General features: G+C 39.0%; 2 protein-coding genes across 2 annotated transcripts in view; both read left to right on the top strand.

Annotated features, from left to right (window-relative positions):
* Positions 1 to 17,083, top strand: part of LOC129755884 (axin) — a 357,557-nt gene that overhangs the window by 222,898 nt on the left and 117,576 nt on the right. The window lies entirely within an intron of this gene.
* LOC129753260 (odorant receptor 94a-like) lies at positions 14,606 to 15,171 on the top strand. Its single transcript, XM_055749058.1, has 3 exons — positions 14,606 to 14,641; positions 14,699 to 14,965; positions 15,121 to 15,171. Exons 1-3 carry the CDS (start codon positions 14,606 to 14,608, stop codon positions 15,169 to 15,171), a joined length of 354 nt encoding a protein of 117 aa, XP_055605033.1.

Here is a 17,083-nt window from a genome sequence, read left to right as displayed (position 1 = left end):
TGGACCTGAACCTTTCTGCGGAGTATCGAGAAGTGCCTTGACTTATTTTATTTATTTACATAGTATTCCGTCTCACGACATAACTTGACGAACATAATTCCTAAAATTCACTCGGTCCATGGCAACCGTTCTCCAATTTCTCGGGCACCCCACGTTCGCCAGATCACGCTCCACTTGGTCTAACCACCTCGCTCGTTGCGCCCCCGCTCGTCTTGTTCCTACCGGATTCGTAGCGAACACCTGTTTTGCAGGACAGTCGTCCGGCATTCTCGCAACATGTCCCGCCCAGCGTATCCGGCCAGCTTTCACCACATTCTGGATACTGGGTTCGCCGTAGAGTCGCGCGAGCTCGTGGTTCATCCTTCGCCTCCACACTCCGTTCTCCTGTACGCCGCCAAAGATGGTTCTTAACACTCGTCGCTCGAATACCCCGAGTGTACGCAGGTCCTCCTCGAGCAATATCCATGTCTCGTGCCCGTAGAGAACAACCGGTCTAATAAGCGTCATATACAGGTTACACTTCGTGCGAGGGCAAAGTCTTCTCGACCGCAGTTGCTTGTGGAGTCCATAGTAGGCACGACTTCCGCTGATAATTCGCCTCCGGATCTCACGGCTGGCGTTTCAGTTTGCGGTAGATCTCCTCCACCGCCGCAGATGATCTGCCGACTATATCAATGTCATCGGCAAAGCAGATAAGTTGACTGGATCTGTTGAAAATCGTGCCCCGCATTTCGCCCACCGCTCGTCGAATAACACCTTCTAGCGCCACGTTGAACATCATGCAGGATAGACCATCACCTTGTCGAAGCCCCCTGCGCGATTCGAATGAACTCGACAATTCACCCGAAATCCGCACACAGCACTGCGTTCCATCCATCGTCGCCTTGATCAGTCTGATTAGCTTCCCGGAAAAGCCGTTCTCGTCCATGATTTTCCATAGCTCGTTACGGTCGATCGTGTCGTATGCGGCTTTGAAGTCGATGAATAGATGATGCGTAGGGACTTGGTGTTCACGGCATTTTTGGAGGATTTGCCGTAATGTGAATATCTGGTCCGTCGTAGACCGTCCCTCCATGAAGCCGGCCTGATGACTTCCCACGAATCTGTTTGCTTGTGGCGTGAGGCGGCGGAGTAGGATTCGGGACAACACTTTGTAGGCGGCATTGAGGACAGTGATCGCTCGGTAGTTCTCACAGTCCAATTTGTCGCCCTTCTTGTAGGTGGGGCATATTACCCCTTCCTTCCACTCCTCCGGTAGCTGTTCTATGTCCCAGATCCGGATTATCAACCGGTGTAGGCAATCGGCCAACCTGTCCGGGCCCATTTTGATGAGTTCAGCTGCGATGCCATCCTTCCCAGCCGACTTGTTTCTATTCAGCTGGCGAATGGCTTCCTTAACTTCACTCATCGTTGGGAGTGGCTCCTCTTCGTCGTTGGCTACGCCGGCGATGTACCTTCCCCCACCGTCTTGATCTCCTGCATGTGCGCCGTTCAGGTGTTCATCGAAGTGCTGCTTCCACCTTTTGATCACCTCACGATTGTCCGTCAGGATACCCCCGTCCTTATCCCGGCACATTTCGGCTTGCGGCACGAAGCCTTTGCGGGATGCGTTGAGTTTCTGATAGAACTTTCGTGTTTCTTGGGAACGATGCAGCTGCTCCAGCTCCTCGAGCTCCTCCTCCTCCAGGCGGCGCTTTTTCTCCTGGAAAAGTTGAACTCGCTGCCTCTTCCGCTGTCGGTGATTTTCCACATTTCGACGGGTGCCTCTTTGCACTACTGCCGCCCGCGCGGCATTCTCTTCGTCCATCACCCTCCTACACTCCTCGTCGAACCAGTCGTTCCGTCGAGATCGCTCCACATAACCGATGACGTTCTCCGCAGCACTGTTGATGGCTGTTTTGATGGTATCCCAACAGTCCTCGAGAGGGGCTTCGTCAAGCTCGCCCTCTGCCGGCAGCGCTGCTTCGACCGATTGCGCGTAGTCTGCCGCGACCTCAGGTTGCTTCAGTCGCTCGATGTTTAACCGAGGCGGGCGCCGGTTTCGCGTGTTGTTCACTACGGAGAGTTTTGGGCGCATCTTCACCATCACCAGATAATGGTCCGACTCGATGTTGGCGCCCCGACAGGATCTGACGTCGATGATGTCTGAGAAGTGCCGGCTGTCGATCAAAACGTGGTCGATCTCTGATTGAGTTTGGTACGGTGATCTCCAGGTGTACTTGTGTGGGAGGCGGTGCTGAAAAAAGGTACTGCGTACGGCCATTCGTTTGGAGGCGGCGAAATCAATGAGTCTGAGGCCGTTTTCGTTGGTCAGCTGGTGCGCGCTGAACCTTCCAATTGTCGGTTTAAATTCCTCCTCCTGGCCGACCTGAGCATTGAAATCCCCGATGACGATCTTGATATCATGTTTTGGGCAACGGTCGTATTCACGCTCCAGCTGCGCGTAGAATTCGTCTTTGTCGTCACCGGTACTTCCGAGGTGAGGGCTGTGCACGTTGATGATGCTGATGTTGAAGAACCGGCCCTTGATTCTCAACCGGCACATTCGTGAGTTGATCGGCCACCACCCGATCACGCGCTTTTGCATCTTTCCCATCACTATAAAAGCTGTTCCAAGCTCGTGTGTGTTGCCGCAGCTCTGGTAGATGGCACGACCATCTGGATACGTTCGTACCGTGGAGCCCTTCCAGCATACCTCCTGCAGCGCTACAATGTCGATTTTGCGGCTCTTCAATTCGTTGGAGAGCACGTGGGTACTGCCCACAAAATTTAGAGATCGGCAGTTCCATGTTCCAAGTTTCCAATCGCTAGTCCCTTTTCGTCGCGTGGGTCTTTGCCGATTTCCATCCGAAATTTGTTGTTCGTTATTCGTTGCTTATGTTTTTTAGTAGTCACAGGCTCGCAAGGCCCGCAGCTAACCCCACTATCTCGCAGGAGGACCGTCGTGATGTTGCTGTTTTGGGTCCCGAACACCACCAGGACGTTGTTGCACTCCGCACGCCGCCCCTAACATGGAGAACAGACGCGTGCGAAGCCCCCTAACTCATTCTGCATGCGACCAAAGCATCCACCGGGGTTGGGTACCCGATCTCCGCTAAGGTTGCTCGCACCCCAGCTAGTACCACGGGGAGGTAGAGAATCGGAGTTGCAGACAAGAGGTGATATGACCACTACCCGAAGGTTGGGTGTATGGGGTCTCGAGTTGCACATTGTCTACTTCACTAGCCAAGTGCCTTGACTATGGAGCTCAAGAACAACAGCGGAGGGAGCAACTCAGGCAAAAAGATTCATTGAACCAAGCGCACGACTCTCAAAAAACATGTTGAACTTAAGTAAGCACGAATTAAGTACTTACACAGGTCTCTTGACCGGACATTGTCCAACAAAACAGCATCTCAAAAGGATAAACATAATTCTGAACGATGACTGTCGGTTCTGCGGGTTCGAAAAACAAACTGCAGAGCATCTTCTATGCAACTGCTGCGCCCTCATAAATAGGAGAGAGCGTGTACTTGGGGCAAAGTTAATAAGCGCACAAGACATATGGTTGCATATCAGCCCTAAGAAGGTTATATCATACATCTTTGATATTATACCCGATTGGGATAAAATGCTTAGTCAGCAATCAACTGTCACTCCAATCAATAGTGCAGGTGAACCTGACAGCATATAGTAACGCGGGGTAAACACCACAATAGATCAACTACTGGTCGCAGTGGGCTCTCCCCTACAGGAAAAAAAAGAGGGATTAGTGTAATTAAGAAAATTTAGATGCAGCCAGCCTCAATATTACCGGAACCAGGAAGAATTGGGGGACAGCACTGGCGGAAACCTATCACTTTTCAATTGAGTTTGGTGAAATCGTTGCTTGTTGAAAATTGTTTATCATATTTACATTATTCTTTTGCTAATTCATCCTATTTGCCAATTTTTTTTTTTTTTTTGTAAATTCTTTATTTGAAACGGCTCATACCTTTAGGCTTTAAGGAGCCAAACTCGTTTTGTTTGATAACAATTGTGTGCTTATATCTAGTTCACTTTTAAAGAAAAAAGAAGATAGATAGGGAAATATGAAAATAAGAAGAAATTATAGACGAAGATCAATAGCTTTTAGGAAAAGATATATTTCGAACATGTAGTCCAAGTCTCTCACACCCAGCACATCTCTCACTGGAACATAGGGTGGTTTTCCTCGGGCCCGAAGGGAGTCTATCAAATTCGTTCTAGCGACAAGATGGACCTCAAATATTTGCCAATTATTATTTTCTCTAAAATATTTCCGATCGATTTCTTTCTATCGATTCTATCGATTTATCGAATTTTAAGACTTTTGCTAAAATCTGATTTGACAGATAAAAATCTCCGAATTCTTACCGAATCAGCATACCTAGTAATATTTCTTCATCTCAAAAACCCTCCCCTGGTTTCTTTCGTATGACTGGTTCTATAGATAGGTAAAATGTATGAGGCTCCCGTATCCTCATCCTATCTCACTCAATGGAAGAAGGGAAAGGTCCAAAATAATTATTGGAACATTACTCTTATCAAGATACAATCGCATACCAAATTTGGTGCTTTTTGACTGAACTCTCGGCATCTTAAAAAAAAAACTTTGGTGACCCCCTCTTCTTTTCCTAATGGGTGTTAAATAAAAAATGAGAATTTTTTCAATCACGTATAAAAAAATTGTTATTTTTTTCATCGATTTCAGTATTTTTTATTAATAACATAATGAAATTTGGCATTATTTGCTTTAATGGTTCTCAAGTTATTCAAACATTTCTTTTTTGCTTTGGAGACCTCCTTCCAGTATGAGGGAGGGGTCTCAAATTATAATAGGAACCTTCCCTGGCCTCAAAAGCACCAATCGCCGAGTTTCAAAAAAATCGGTTCCGTAGTTTTCGATCGATTCTATAGGGAGCAGACAGGCAGACATAAATCCATCTGTTCGTGTTTTTTTTTATATGTAGGCGGTACACTTTCATTACTTACCTCTTTGAATCACATTTCATAATAATTTCGTTCAAAATAACAATGATTATGCTGATTAGAAATGGGATTCGAGAATCGGAAGTTTTGAAAAACTGTTTACGGTTGTTCCATGTGTAGGTCAGTGCGAAAATTTTACTGCGTGGAAATTATTTGCACAGGAGTAAAAATAGGTGCAATTTCCGCAATACAACTAAAGGAAATCTTTTCTTTCGTGTGGTTTGAGCATTCTAATGAGATAAATCAGAAACCACCTAAACCTGTAATCAATATTTTTTCACATCGAAAATGAGAATTATTATTGAATGGGTAATAATCTTCATTATCCTTTTTTCAAAAGGGGGTTCAGTATCATCTATCATTCGTTCATTCATTTAAATTGAAGGCGGTGACGATACAAAGTCTCTATGTAGAAAACCTTCTAGATAGAATTCGGGAACTTCGATTACAAATTCAACAGTGTGATGAAGATATTTTCATTTTTGTCAAGGTATAGCACATTACGTTTCCTCATAAATTTTTCGTAGTTCGATCATCTCAAAATAAAAACACTATACATAGGTGTTGTCAGCCATCCGAAGAAACATGGATTGAAGGCGGATCAATCCCATCATCTGTACGGATAATGATAAGAATCTATCGGATACTAGGCATCTGGAAGGAGCCGGATGAGTCTGTGGCGTATAAAATTTACCGATATTTATTGAATACTATTGCACTGTTCGCCTTTAGCTTTTCGACGGTTGTATCTATTTTTATGGCAAATAATTTTGCCCAAATCTGGCAAGATGACATTTATCTTGCCACAAATGTAACGGTGTTATGCATAAGGGCGATATCATTCTACCAACAAATGAAAGCCATCCAAACCTTGATAAGACTGTCTTCATCCAGGACTTTCGAGCCGAAAAATGAGACGGAGATGGCCACTTATTGGATCACTATGAACCGGTGCAACAAATTTTTCACCTTCTATTTCTTGGGATGTCTGATGGCCAGTACAAGTGTTGTAGGCCATCCATTTAATGACAGCACTTATAACATGCCGGCACAGAAATGGGTTTTCGGTATTCCGTATGGACCAGATAATAAGTTCAACTATTGGTTGTTGTATATTTTCCAAGGCATCGGATTGAATGTGATTTCAATGTACAACTACACCGGGGATGTTCAAATAGGATTTTTCTTAGCCTTCGTTACAGCTCAGTTAAACATACTGGAAGGAAGATTCAATGAGATCCAAACGGAGCCTAGTCCCTCGATGAAAAGGCAGCTCTTCGAGAAGCATATGCTTCACTTTGACAGTATAAGAAGCTATCTGAAAGAAATTGAAAGAGTGCACTCTTTCCCAATGTTTAACGTCTTTTGCGGCGCTGGATTAGTTTTGTGCGCTACTGCTTTCCGGCTCTCTAGGGTAAAATAAACGGTATCAAATAACTTTAGTAATTTTTTACATTTATTTTCCACAGATGGACCCCATCAATGATACTGTAAATTTCGTTGTAATTGCGGTTTATATCATTCTAAATTGCGTGAAAATTTATCTACCGTGTTACTATGGAAACGAGATAACAGAAAAAATCCAGCATCTCACCACGGTGCTGTATTCGCTGGATTGGATCAACTACGATAAATCCTTCTGCAAGGATTTAGGAATAATGATGGCGTTTACCAATAAGTCAGTGACGATCAAGGCGGGAAGCTTCTTTCACTATGATTTAAACATGTTTACAACGGTAAGTTGTTAATTTGTCCTCTTAGTTAGCCTGCCGGATTTTTTTAACCATTACCTTTTTTCAGACGGTGAATATGGCGTATTCTTTGTACGCATCATTGCGAGGAATGTTTTAAGATGAAGCCTTAAAAGTTTTGCTAACAAAAGTCAAAATCAAATGTTCGTTGTCGCGTGGTGTAATTTTAGAGGAACTTTATGTGAATGCTCTTCACGACTGCTTTAAAACATTTAAAATAAAATTTCTTGAACTATTTACGATATTCTTCTTGGAGATTTGTTGAAGATTGTTTAGAGCTGTTTCAATATTTTTTGGCTAGTTATACCCAAGGCTTCTACTATGTGAACATTCTAGAAGAGAATAAATATAAAATAAAAATGTAAACACACTTTAATTTTATCAACACACTGGTCGTTCCGAATCGGTGGAATTTGTGGATTATACCCTGAATTTGTGGATTTATACCCTGAAAACCAGCAACATTTTGAACTTCTAATTTTATGTATTTCATGTGTTTCATAGACATTTTCATAAAACTACATGAAAACCACTTGTCAACTGCTTAAATTAAAATAAATTTCATCGTATTTTCCGATTATATTGTATGGGCGCCCTCTCATAATGGGAGGCAATCAAAACTTCACAGGAACAATTAACATCAATCGATCAAGCAGGTAGTTTTTGAATCTTCGAAAAACACAGATAATAATTCTCTCTCTAGAGATTTTAGCGATTTTTACTGAATTTCAAACAACGTACCAATGGGGAAAAAAGTGTATTAATATCTTCCCTCCTACAAAAAAAAATCACTCGAGATATGTAGGTATCATCTGACTGAAAAATATACGGAATTCGAGGGTAAAATCAGGCAAAATTCCATTTTACGAAGCGTGTGGTGGCTCAAACAGCCTTCATTTCATTTCTCGGAAAATTATTACACGAGATAGGATTAATTTGATTCAAAATGTTCAAGGTCGAACATGCTTTGCTTATTTTTTGTAAAATATTTGGGAATTGAGGGTAAAAACAGCCATAATTTCATTTTTCGGTGCGTGCAGTGACTCAAATAGTTTCCATTCGATTCCTCGAATTCCTCGACTCATTTGGTTCAAAATTTTAAATTCAAGTTTCAGTTTCTGAAGCGTGTGGTGGGTCAACAGCCTTCACTAGATTCCTCGGAAAAAATGATACAAGAGAGGTATTTTTTTATTCAAAATTTTTTAATTTAAAATTCTTATTTTTCTGGATTGTTTACAAAATACAGACCCCGTTCGGTTTTGGCAACATTCGATTTTGGCAACATTCGATTTTGGCAACATCCGATTTTGGCACATGTGCCAAAATCGAACGGTTTTTAAAATCAACATTACCTTTTAGTTTTCGTTATAACAGGACCAACTTCATTTAGACAAACACCATAAATACGTTTTTATGTTCTGAAATGGTGATAAAATGCATCAGTAAAAACAAAAGTTTTTTAAAAATTTATAAAGTACTCAAAAATGACAAAAAGATGAAAAATTCAAAAAGTTAAAAAAACAAATTCAAGCAAATGACTGAAAATGACAAAAAACAACTAAAAAATGATGAAGAACTACAAAAACAGCAAATATGACAAATGAAAACCAACATTATAAACAAAACAAGAAAAGTGGAAAATGCTTCAAAAACATGATGAAAAAAATTTAAAAATGACTACAAATGGTCGAATATTGACCAACAATAACGTGTTTGATAATAATAACAGTTATTTTGTAAAAGTAACTGAAAAAAAGGTGAGAAAAAAAACCGTTCGATTTTGGCAACATTCGATTTTGGCAACACAAAATGTACGGGCGTGTTGCCAAAATCGAACGAGGTCTGTATAGAGGAATTAGGGGTTAAGAAGTCGGCGTTCGTAAGCTTGTGCGGCTTTTGAAACTATGTCCAATCGATTTTCTGGTCATTTTCATTATAGGAAAGTATAATTTCATAGGTTTGGTTCATGTAGGAGGGAAGATATTGAATTTTTTTCGTGGTTCATACACTTTTTTCCCCAGTGTGCAGAGATTTTGAGTCCTTGGAGAACACAGATAGAAATTCTCCCTCTAGAGATTTCAGCAATTTTTACAAATTCAACGATTAAACGCTTTAAACAAGGAAAAACATATCTCCAGTTTAAGGATATTGTGAAGACTGTAATATGAACTTTCAAATACAAATAACAATAAAATTTTTGAACTGCCCCATTCGGAGTTATAGATATTTTTCAACACAACTGGTCTTACAAATTTTGATAATCTGTTTATGCGCATTTTGATTATCTGAAATATTGTCGAATAAAATTTTTCGATATCATTACCCTGTAAAATAAAACGAAAAAACTGTTCTTTGTAAGGTAGGACATACCACTCTAACCTCATGAAAAGAAATTGCCATAAAACATTTATTTTAAGAGATTGATTTTTAATGTCCTCGACCAAGTTTCATGAATTATTATATTCTACAATACTGTACAATACTGTAGGGCTCTATCTTATCACAGTTAGAGAATAATTTTCATATCTCTAAGACTTTAGGAAACACCCTAAAATAATTTCATTCAAAATGACCGCCTTTAGTTGTTATAAAAGGTAGTTTAAAACATCAAATGCATCAAACTTAAGGGAAAGACGCAAATAATTGTTTCTCGCTAAATTTCATTTCTGGACCACTGTGCATTGGATTATGAATTTTGCTCTATTTTGTTCGGCGCATTTTATTCAGCTCTTTAATGAGTAGAAGTGAAAAGTTCTGTTTTTTTTTAATCCTTAATGGCCCGCCACACTCCCCACACCAAAAAACTCAAATTGAGCCTCCTGGTAATGGACACATCACTCATCAGTTCTCGGCACGTCTGGCAGCTAAGAGAAAAGAAATTAAGATCGCGTTCAAAATTTACTCATGCCGAGAACTCAATTTTTTTTTTTTTTAATGTGCGAGGTAATGTAACTTTAAGCAAAACAAATAACACTAAAAGTGAATCTCAGTGGAAAAGAAGTTTCCTTTTAAGAGATCCACTTAGAAAAAAAGGGAATTAAATTAAATAATTAAATAACTACTTATACTAATACTAATACTAATACATATAATTATAAGCAAAAAAATTAAAACTTATGATTAGGATTTATTAAGGAAAATATATAAAAAGCTGGTTAAGTTGTTGGTCGCGTATTAGCTAATATTTCTTTAAAATGTTGTATAGATTTGGTCTTAAAAATGTTCCGACTATTGGTGTTTTTAATATGCTCTGGAAAGTTGTTATACTTTGTAGGACCTATGAAAGAAATTCGTCGTTGCCCGAGGCTAGTAAACGATCTGCATCTTAAAAGATGATAAGCTTGCCAAGTGATATGAGAACGTACACCGGTAGTGAACGTCAAATTCTGTAAATTATTACAGGAATTTAAATTGTCAAAGACAAAAAGACATGTTTGTAAATCACATAGTTGCGCTAACGGTAAGATATTGTGAGATCTGTCAGAGTAAAGTAATTTGGAGGAGTACCAGCTGGGAAGATTAAAAATCATTTTTAAACATCGGTTTTGTAAACCTTGTAGCCGAGAGAGCAAGGATAATGCTGCTCTACCCCAGACAGCTACTAAATAATTTAAACGAGAGTGCACAAACGCGTAGTAAAATTTTAAAATGACGTGACGCTTTACAAAATTTTTCACTCTCCATATAATTCCACTGAAAGATGATTTTTTTTGCAGATTATCAATGTGATGGTGCCAGGTTATTTTTTCGTCGAGAAGGATTCCAAGATATTTAAAATAAACAACTTTTTCAACAACATCGTTTAAAAAACTTGGATCCCTGTGCGGTTGAATCTCTTTTCGTGATGAACGAAAAATCATGTATTTTGTTTTCGTGAGATTAAGGGTAAGTAAGTTGGCAGAAAAAATATTGATGTAAGATCTCTAAATCTTCCTTCATATTTTTGATAATGGTGTGTGGACATTTTTCCGGGTAAAACAGAGCCGTATCGTCCGCAAAAAGACGTGGTAAACCATGAAGTGGAAGTTTGCTTATATCGTTTATGTATAGTAGAAATAAAAGAGGTCCGATGTTGCTACCTTGAGGAACACCAACTTCAAGGATCTCTGAGGAACTAATCGCATCTTCAATAGAGACAAATTGTTTTCTACCGATTAAGTAGCTACGGATGAGATCATTAGCAATGCCACGGATTCCATAGCGTTCTAGTTTATCAAGGAGAACATTATGATCAAGCGTGTCAAAGGCTTTTTTGAGGTCTAGGAACAAACCACCAACAAGTTTTTTACAATCAATGTTTTCAACTATTGTATCGACCAGTTCACTTATAACAATCAGAGTGCTTGACCCAGATCTGAAACCATAGATCTTAGGGGGAAACAAATCAGGGCTACAGTTGTTCGTGCTGGTTCCGAAATTTTGTTTTCCATCTCGATCGGACTTAACATCTAGAACGGATCTGCATCCGCGCGGTCCAGCATGGATTGAACTAAAAACGTAGTATCTGGAAAGAGGATGAATTGAATCTTTTGAAATTATAATCTGGTTCGATGTGAAAAATTAGTTTGCCAATATTATACTGGAAAGCTTAATACAAAGAATGAAATTGATAAATTTGTATTTCAAAATTGAAAGCATTTCGGCCTGTATATTATGAGTCTTATTCTACTTTCAAGGCAAATTGAAAATTCAGATTACAAAATTTATATTGATTATTTGGTATCCAGTCTGCACGGCGATTAAATAATTCATTCAAACATATATAAAAGTTAAAGGCCACCATATGCATATGGATATTTAAAATTCTTTTCCTCAGGAAAATTAATTAAAATAATAACATATAATTATTGTTCCTCAGAATACTTTGTCAGTAAGAACGATTTAGAATCTTATCAGCTTATATTACGTCTGCAGCCGGCAAGAGTGTGTTCGGCATCAAATTGGGTTTCTCTTGCATCGTAAAAAAATAAACATCAGTTGATTATTAAGATATAGGATCCTCTCCCTCACCTGGTCTGTTAAAAAAGGCTTTTCTTTCAAAGCACACAGCAGCCCAATTGTATCCATTTTGCCGGCGTACTCGATCAGATTGAATGCCATCTCGACCTTTTTCTGGACCCCCGAGTTTCGGTTTCGGTCGATTATTTTCACAAGACACCAACTGTTGATGCATTTTACCTGTAGATTGTTATTAAAGGAGGAAGTATGTAAAAATAACTTTGTGTAAGCTCATTTAGAAAGTTATTTTTGTCTGATCACATACATTTGGTTCAATGTCTAAGCAGTCTCGCCTTTTTGCGCATTTGAAGACGCTTGATGCCTAGTGTTGAAAGTGCTGGTGCTTTGAATAATTCATTGCACTTCCTGCAGCTTTCCGCCGGCAGCAACTCGGGACAGCAATCATCTTGCGAACTGAAACAGACATTAGCTGATTAATAATAATTAATGTAAAATATGAAAAATAAAACGAACCTGTAGCAATCTTAGCGTCATGAACCTCTAGTCAGCTGCTTTCCGGATAATCGGGCCTCTGAAGATGGGAAAACATATGTGGTTTTCGGTGTGCCGGCTAAAATACGCAAAACAAGTATTAATTATTATTACTTCATATTCTTGAAGATAAAAGGCAACTTTCTCTTTCCTGTTTTTTTTTCTTTGGAATTCTATGCCGAGAACGATTTGCGACGAATGCTGCATCTTTCTCATTCATCTTCCGGAATCTGATTGCTGCCCGGAAACGACCACATCATCTCTCATTTCTATAATGTATCCAAAAGTTTCATCGGAGATGTTCAATCGCGTTGTGATGCAGAAAAAGAAAATCGAAAAAGAATCTTTATTTCCAAATGGCAGAAAAAGACAGATTTTTCTCTATTTACTCACCAATATCCAACGTCAAACGATCCGAAAACAAATGTCCGGCAAACGAACAATTGATTTGGATCTAATTTTGAATATTTACGAGGTCTATATCCACAAAAATTCCGCTTTAATTATTATCTTTTTATTTACACCACCATCAAAAAGCATTTGAAATTCGCTTTGACCCGCTTTGACATCCCCTTCCAACAACTGCAAAATTTTTATGCAGAGCTGAATAATCAAGTTTTAGTTTACAAATGTATATCGGCAACCCAAATCTTCCCAAAATTGAATTGGGGTTAAACAAATTTTGAGCAACAATCGATTAGTTATAATGAAGGTGTAATCGCAACACATTTTATAAGTAACTCAATTTTTCCATGTATAATTCTTTAAAAATAAATTCAACATCGGTGAGTTTTCAACATAACACCGAGCTTTTTATTTTATATTTTCATTCAAGCAAAACCATAGACATTTATATTTTCATCTCGGGTTTCTTAGACAGGTTCTGAGATCGCTTTCAAGCTGTCTTGGTCTAAAGACGCTTCACTGCTTACGAAGCTCTCCTATTAAACACTTCATTTATGTATGTAGGTATGTTTGACAAATAAAACGTAAAAATGTTGCTTAGGCTATTTTTAAAGAATTTAGCATGTGGTCAAGCTTCTATTTCAAATGCTCTTCGCTCTTTTCACCACCTTAGAATTTTCTTCTGTTCTACTATCCGTCTTTCATTTCAACTCTTTAACCCTCACCGATAAAGCCGCAAATTGAATTCAAAAAACAAATTCACGGTGATTTCTCTTCTCAAGTTATTTTTAAATTTTTATGTGTAGCCTATATGTTAATTAAAGTGGAAAATATTCCCTTGCTATTAATCATGATTAGAATTCCGATGCATGTTATCAATAATATGATAGTGAGGAGTCGTCGGAAAAGATTAATTATAGCATGGTTGGATAATTACTATCCAACAAGTTGTATTATAACATTGACACGAATTTCTTCAGTGAGTTAGTTCCTCGTTATGCGCTGAATTGTTAAAATATCAAAATCTTAAAAACTAACATTTCTATTGAGATTTCATCTATCCAATGAAGCATTTTTCACTACTGTCAAGGTAAGAAAAGTACCTATGAAAAAGTAAAGCATTTCAAAACTCAGAATTTTTAAAAATTCTCTCTAGGGTCCGTCAATGGCGATGGTTGAGTCAAGACCGAGCTTATCCGCCATCTGTGCGGATTTTGTTACTCATCTATCGGGTTTTGGGTATTTGGATGGAGACGGATGAGTCTCTGGCGTACAAAATCTATCGTTGGACATTCAACACAACTGTGGTTTTTGCCTTCAGCGTTTCGATGATTGTATCAGTTTTCAAATCAGAAAATTATGCGAAAATTTGGGAGGATGACTTCTATCTTCTCATCAATATACTAGTGATATTTGTAAGAGTGCTCACGTCTTACGTTCAAATTGGAGCTCTACAGAATTTGATGAAACTAACAGAATCGGAAAATTTTGCCCCCAAAAATGCCGACGAAATGGCAATCAAAAAGGAAATCATAAACAGGTTCAACACTTTTTTCGTAATCTTCTTTTGCGTCTGCATATTTACTTCCGGTTGTGTTTTGGGCCATCCATTCTATTACACAAGCTACACATGATTGCCAGCCCAAAAATGGGTTTTTGGAATAACGTATGGGGAAGATTACAAGTTCAACTATTGGTTGTTGACTGTTTATCAAATGGTTGGATTGATCGTTTATTCCTTGTATAGCTATGCGAATGATGTTCAGATATGTTTTTTGCTGGTTTCCATGACGGTACAGTTGGACTTTCTAAAGGAAAGATTCAACGAACTCAACCAGGATGTTGGATCGCTAACAAGGCGGGAGATATTCAAGAAGCATGTTCTGCATATCGAAGTTCTAAGAAACTATTTGAGAGAGATAGAAACAATGCACTCTTCCTCAATGTTTGCTCTTTTTTGTGGGGTCGGAATGACCATGTGCGCTGGAGCGTTTCGGCTTTCGAAGGTATGATCGTTTATTTTTATTATCATAAATATTACTTAAGATATTATTCTTCTGCAGCTTGGTCCAAATGATGAGACGATGACGTATGGACTTTTGATTGGTTACCTTGCTATCATGATCATCAAAATCTATCTACCATGCTATTACGGTAGTGAAATAGCTTACAAAAGTCAACAGCTCACGACCGTGTTGTATTCGTTGGATTGGATCAGCTTTGACGAAAAGTTCCGCAAGGATTTGAAAATCATGATGACTATCACCAGCATGCCAATGGACATCAAAGCGGAGGGATTATTCCCTTACGATTTGACAATGTTTACAACGGTAATTATTGAAATCTCAAAACATGCTTTATTCCTGAAAAGATAAAGAATAATTAATCTGCCTAGTCTAGCAATCAAATCAAGTGTTTCGATAATATATTGCATAGGAGGTAATTTAATGTTGAAAATATTTTCTAATACTTTTCCTTTTTTTAGGCAATGAACTTTGCATACTCTTTCTATGCCTCACTACAAGGAGTGTTTTAAAATGTGTTTAAAAAATTGATTTCGGTAAAACGGAAATGATTGAAATATTCGTCTACTACATATTAATTTAATTTGTTTTAAATAAACGTAAAAACTTCATTCAGAGAAGGAACAATCTTACGGATCATCACACTTTCCAAAATACTTAAAGTAAGTGAAGGACTAGAGTCACACACCGGACTATAAGGCCGATGACATGGTGAGAGCGATGCGATGCGAATTTACGGACGCAGCCTATGCGGACTCGAGCGTCGGAACAAATTGACATCTGCAGAATCGCATAAGCGATTCACATACATTTTCATCTAATGTGGTTCGCCGCATTGAATCGCACTCGCCGGTTCGCATCGCATCGCACTTACAATTTCATCGGCCCAACTCAACTACTTTCGATTTTTTGCTGCCAGCTTTCGTCGACCACAAGTTGGAGGTTTGTTGAAAACAATTGAACGCCTTTAATTTTAATCGCTTTACTCGCCGACCATGCAACATAAATCGACCATGCAACATAATCGACCATGTGACATAATCGGATCATGCAACATAATCGGACCATGTGACATAATCCGGACATGCAACATAATCGGACTATGTGACATAATCCGACCATGCAACATAATCAACCATGTGACATAAATCACCCATGTGACATTATCCGTACATGCAACATAATCGGACCATGTGACATAATCCGGCCATGCCACATAATCAGACTATGTGACATAATCCAACCATGCAACATAATCGACCATGTGACATAATCCGATCATGCAACATAATCGGACCGTGTGACAATCGGATCATGCAACATAATCGGACCATGCGACATAAATCGACCATGTGACATAATCCAACCATGCAACATAATCGACCATGTGACATCATCGGATCATGCAACATAATCGGACCATGTGACATAATCCGATCATGCAACAGAATCGGACCATGTGACATAATCCGGTCATGCAACATAATCGGACACTGCAACATAATCGACCATGTAACATAATTGGGTCATGCTGCAACATAATCGGACCATGCGACGTAATCCGGTCATGCAACATAATCAGACCATGTGACATAATCGGGTCATGCAACATACTCGACCATGTGACATAATCGGACCATGCGACATAATCCGATCATGCAACATAATCGGACCGTGTGACATAATCGGATCATGCAATATAATCCGATCATGCAACATAATCGGACAATGTGGCATAATTTGATTATGCAACATAATCGGACCATGTGACATAATTTGATTATGCAACATTATTCGACTATGTGACATAATTTGACAAACAACGCCACTTGCGATAACCTGTAGGATCCACTGGACGCCTCTGTCGCTGGCTGTCTAAGCTGCTGCCCGTCAGCACTGCTGCCCGTCATCGCTGCTCACTGGTCCACGGTTGCCACTGAACTACAGACCCCGTTCGTTTTTGGCAACACGCCCGTAAATTTTATGTTGCCAAAATCGAATGTTGCCAAAATCGAACGGTTTTTTTTTGTCACTTTTTTATTTTTAATTTTTTATTTCAAATTAGTCATTATTGATGTAGAACCTTATATTAGCATTTTTTTTTTTCAATTTGGCTCAATTATATTAGTTTCAAGCAGTAAATTCGTGATTTTACTGTTTAAAACTATTATAATAAAGCCGAATTGAAAAATTCAATGCTTATATTACTTTTAACATTAATTTTTATTAATTTGAAACTAAAATAAAAAATAAAAAAATTAACAAAAAAAAAACGTCTTTTTTGGATGTTGCCAATAACGAACGGTTTTTGCTCGGATGTTGCCAAAATCGAATGTTGCCAAAATCGAACGGGGTCTGAACTGCAAATCGATATCTGAGTCGGATTACCACTGGTGGGGTCCACACTCAGATCGAAGCGCAGCA

The sequence above is a fragment of the Uranotaenia lowii genome, chromosome 3, assembly GCF_029784155.1.
Source record: "Uranotaenia lowii strain MFRU-FL chromosome 3, ASM2978415v1, whole genome shotgun sequence".
Taxonomy (NCBI): domain Eukaryota; kingdom Metazoa; phylum Arthropoda; class Insecta; order Diptera; family Culicidae; genus Uranotaenia; species Uranotaenia lowii.
Note: the sequence above shows the minus strand (reverse complement) of the source record. Positions and strands in the feature narration are given on the sequence as shown.

What these genes read in the sequence shown, in the direction of transcription:
- LOC129753260 (XM_055749058.1), top strand. Translation starts at nt 14,606, where the DNA reads ATGACCATGTGCGCTGGAGCGTTTCGGCTTTCGAAG. An exon ending in GAGCGTTTCGGCTTTCGAAG is followed by an intron (nt 14,642 to 14,698) that starts GTATGATCGTTT and finishes ATTCTTCTGCAG; the next exon opens with CTTGGTCCAAATGATGAGAC. An exon ending in ATTTGACAATGTTTACAACG is followed by an intron (nt 14,966 to 15,120) that starts GTAATTATTGAA and finishes TCCTTTTTTTAG; the next exon opens with GCAATGAACTTTGCATACTC.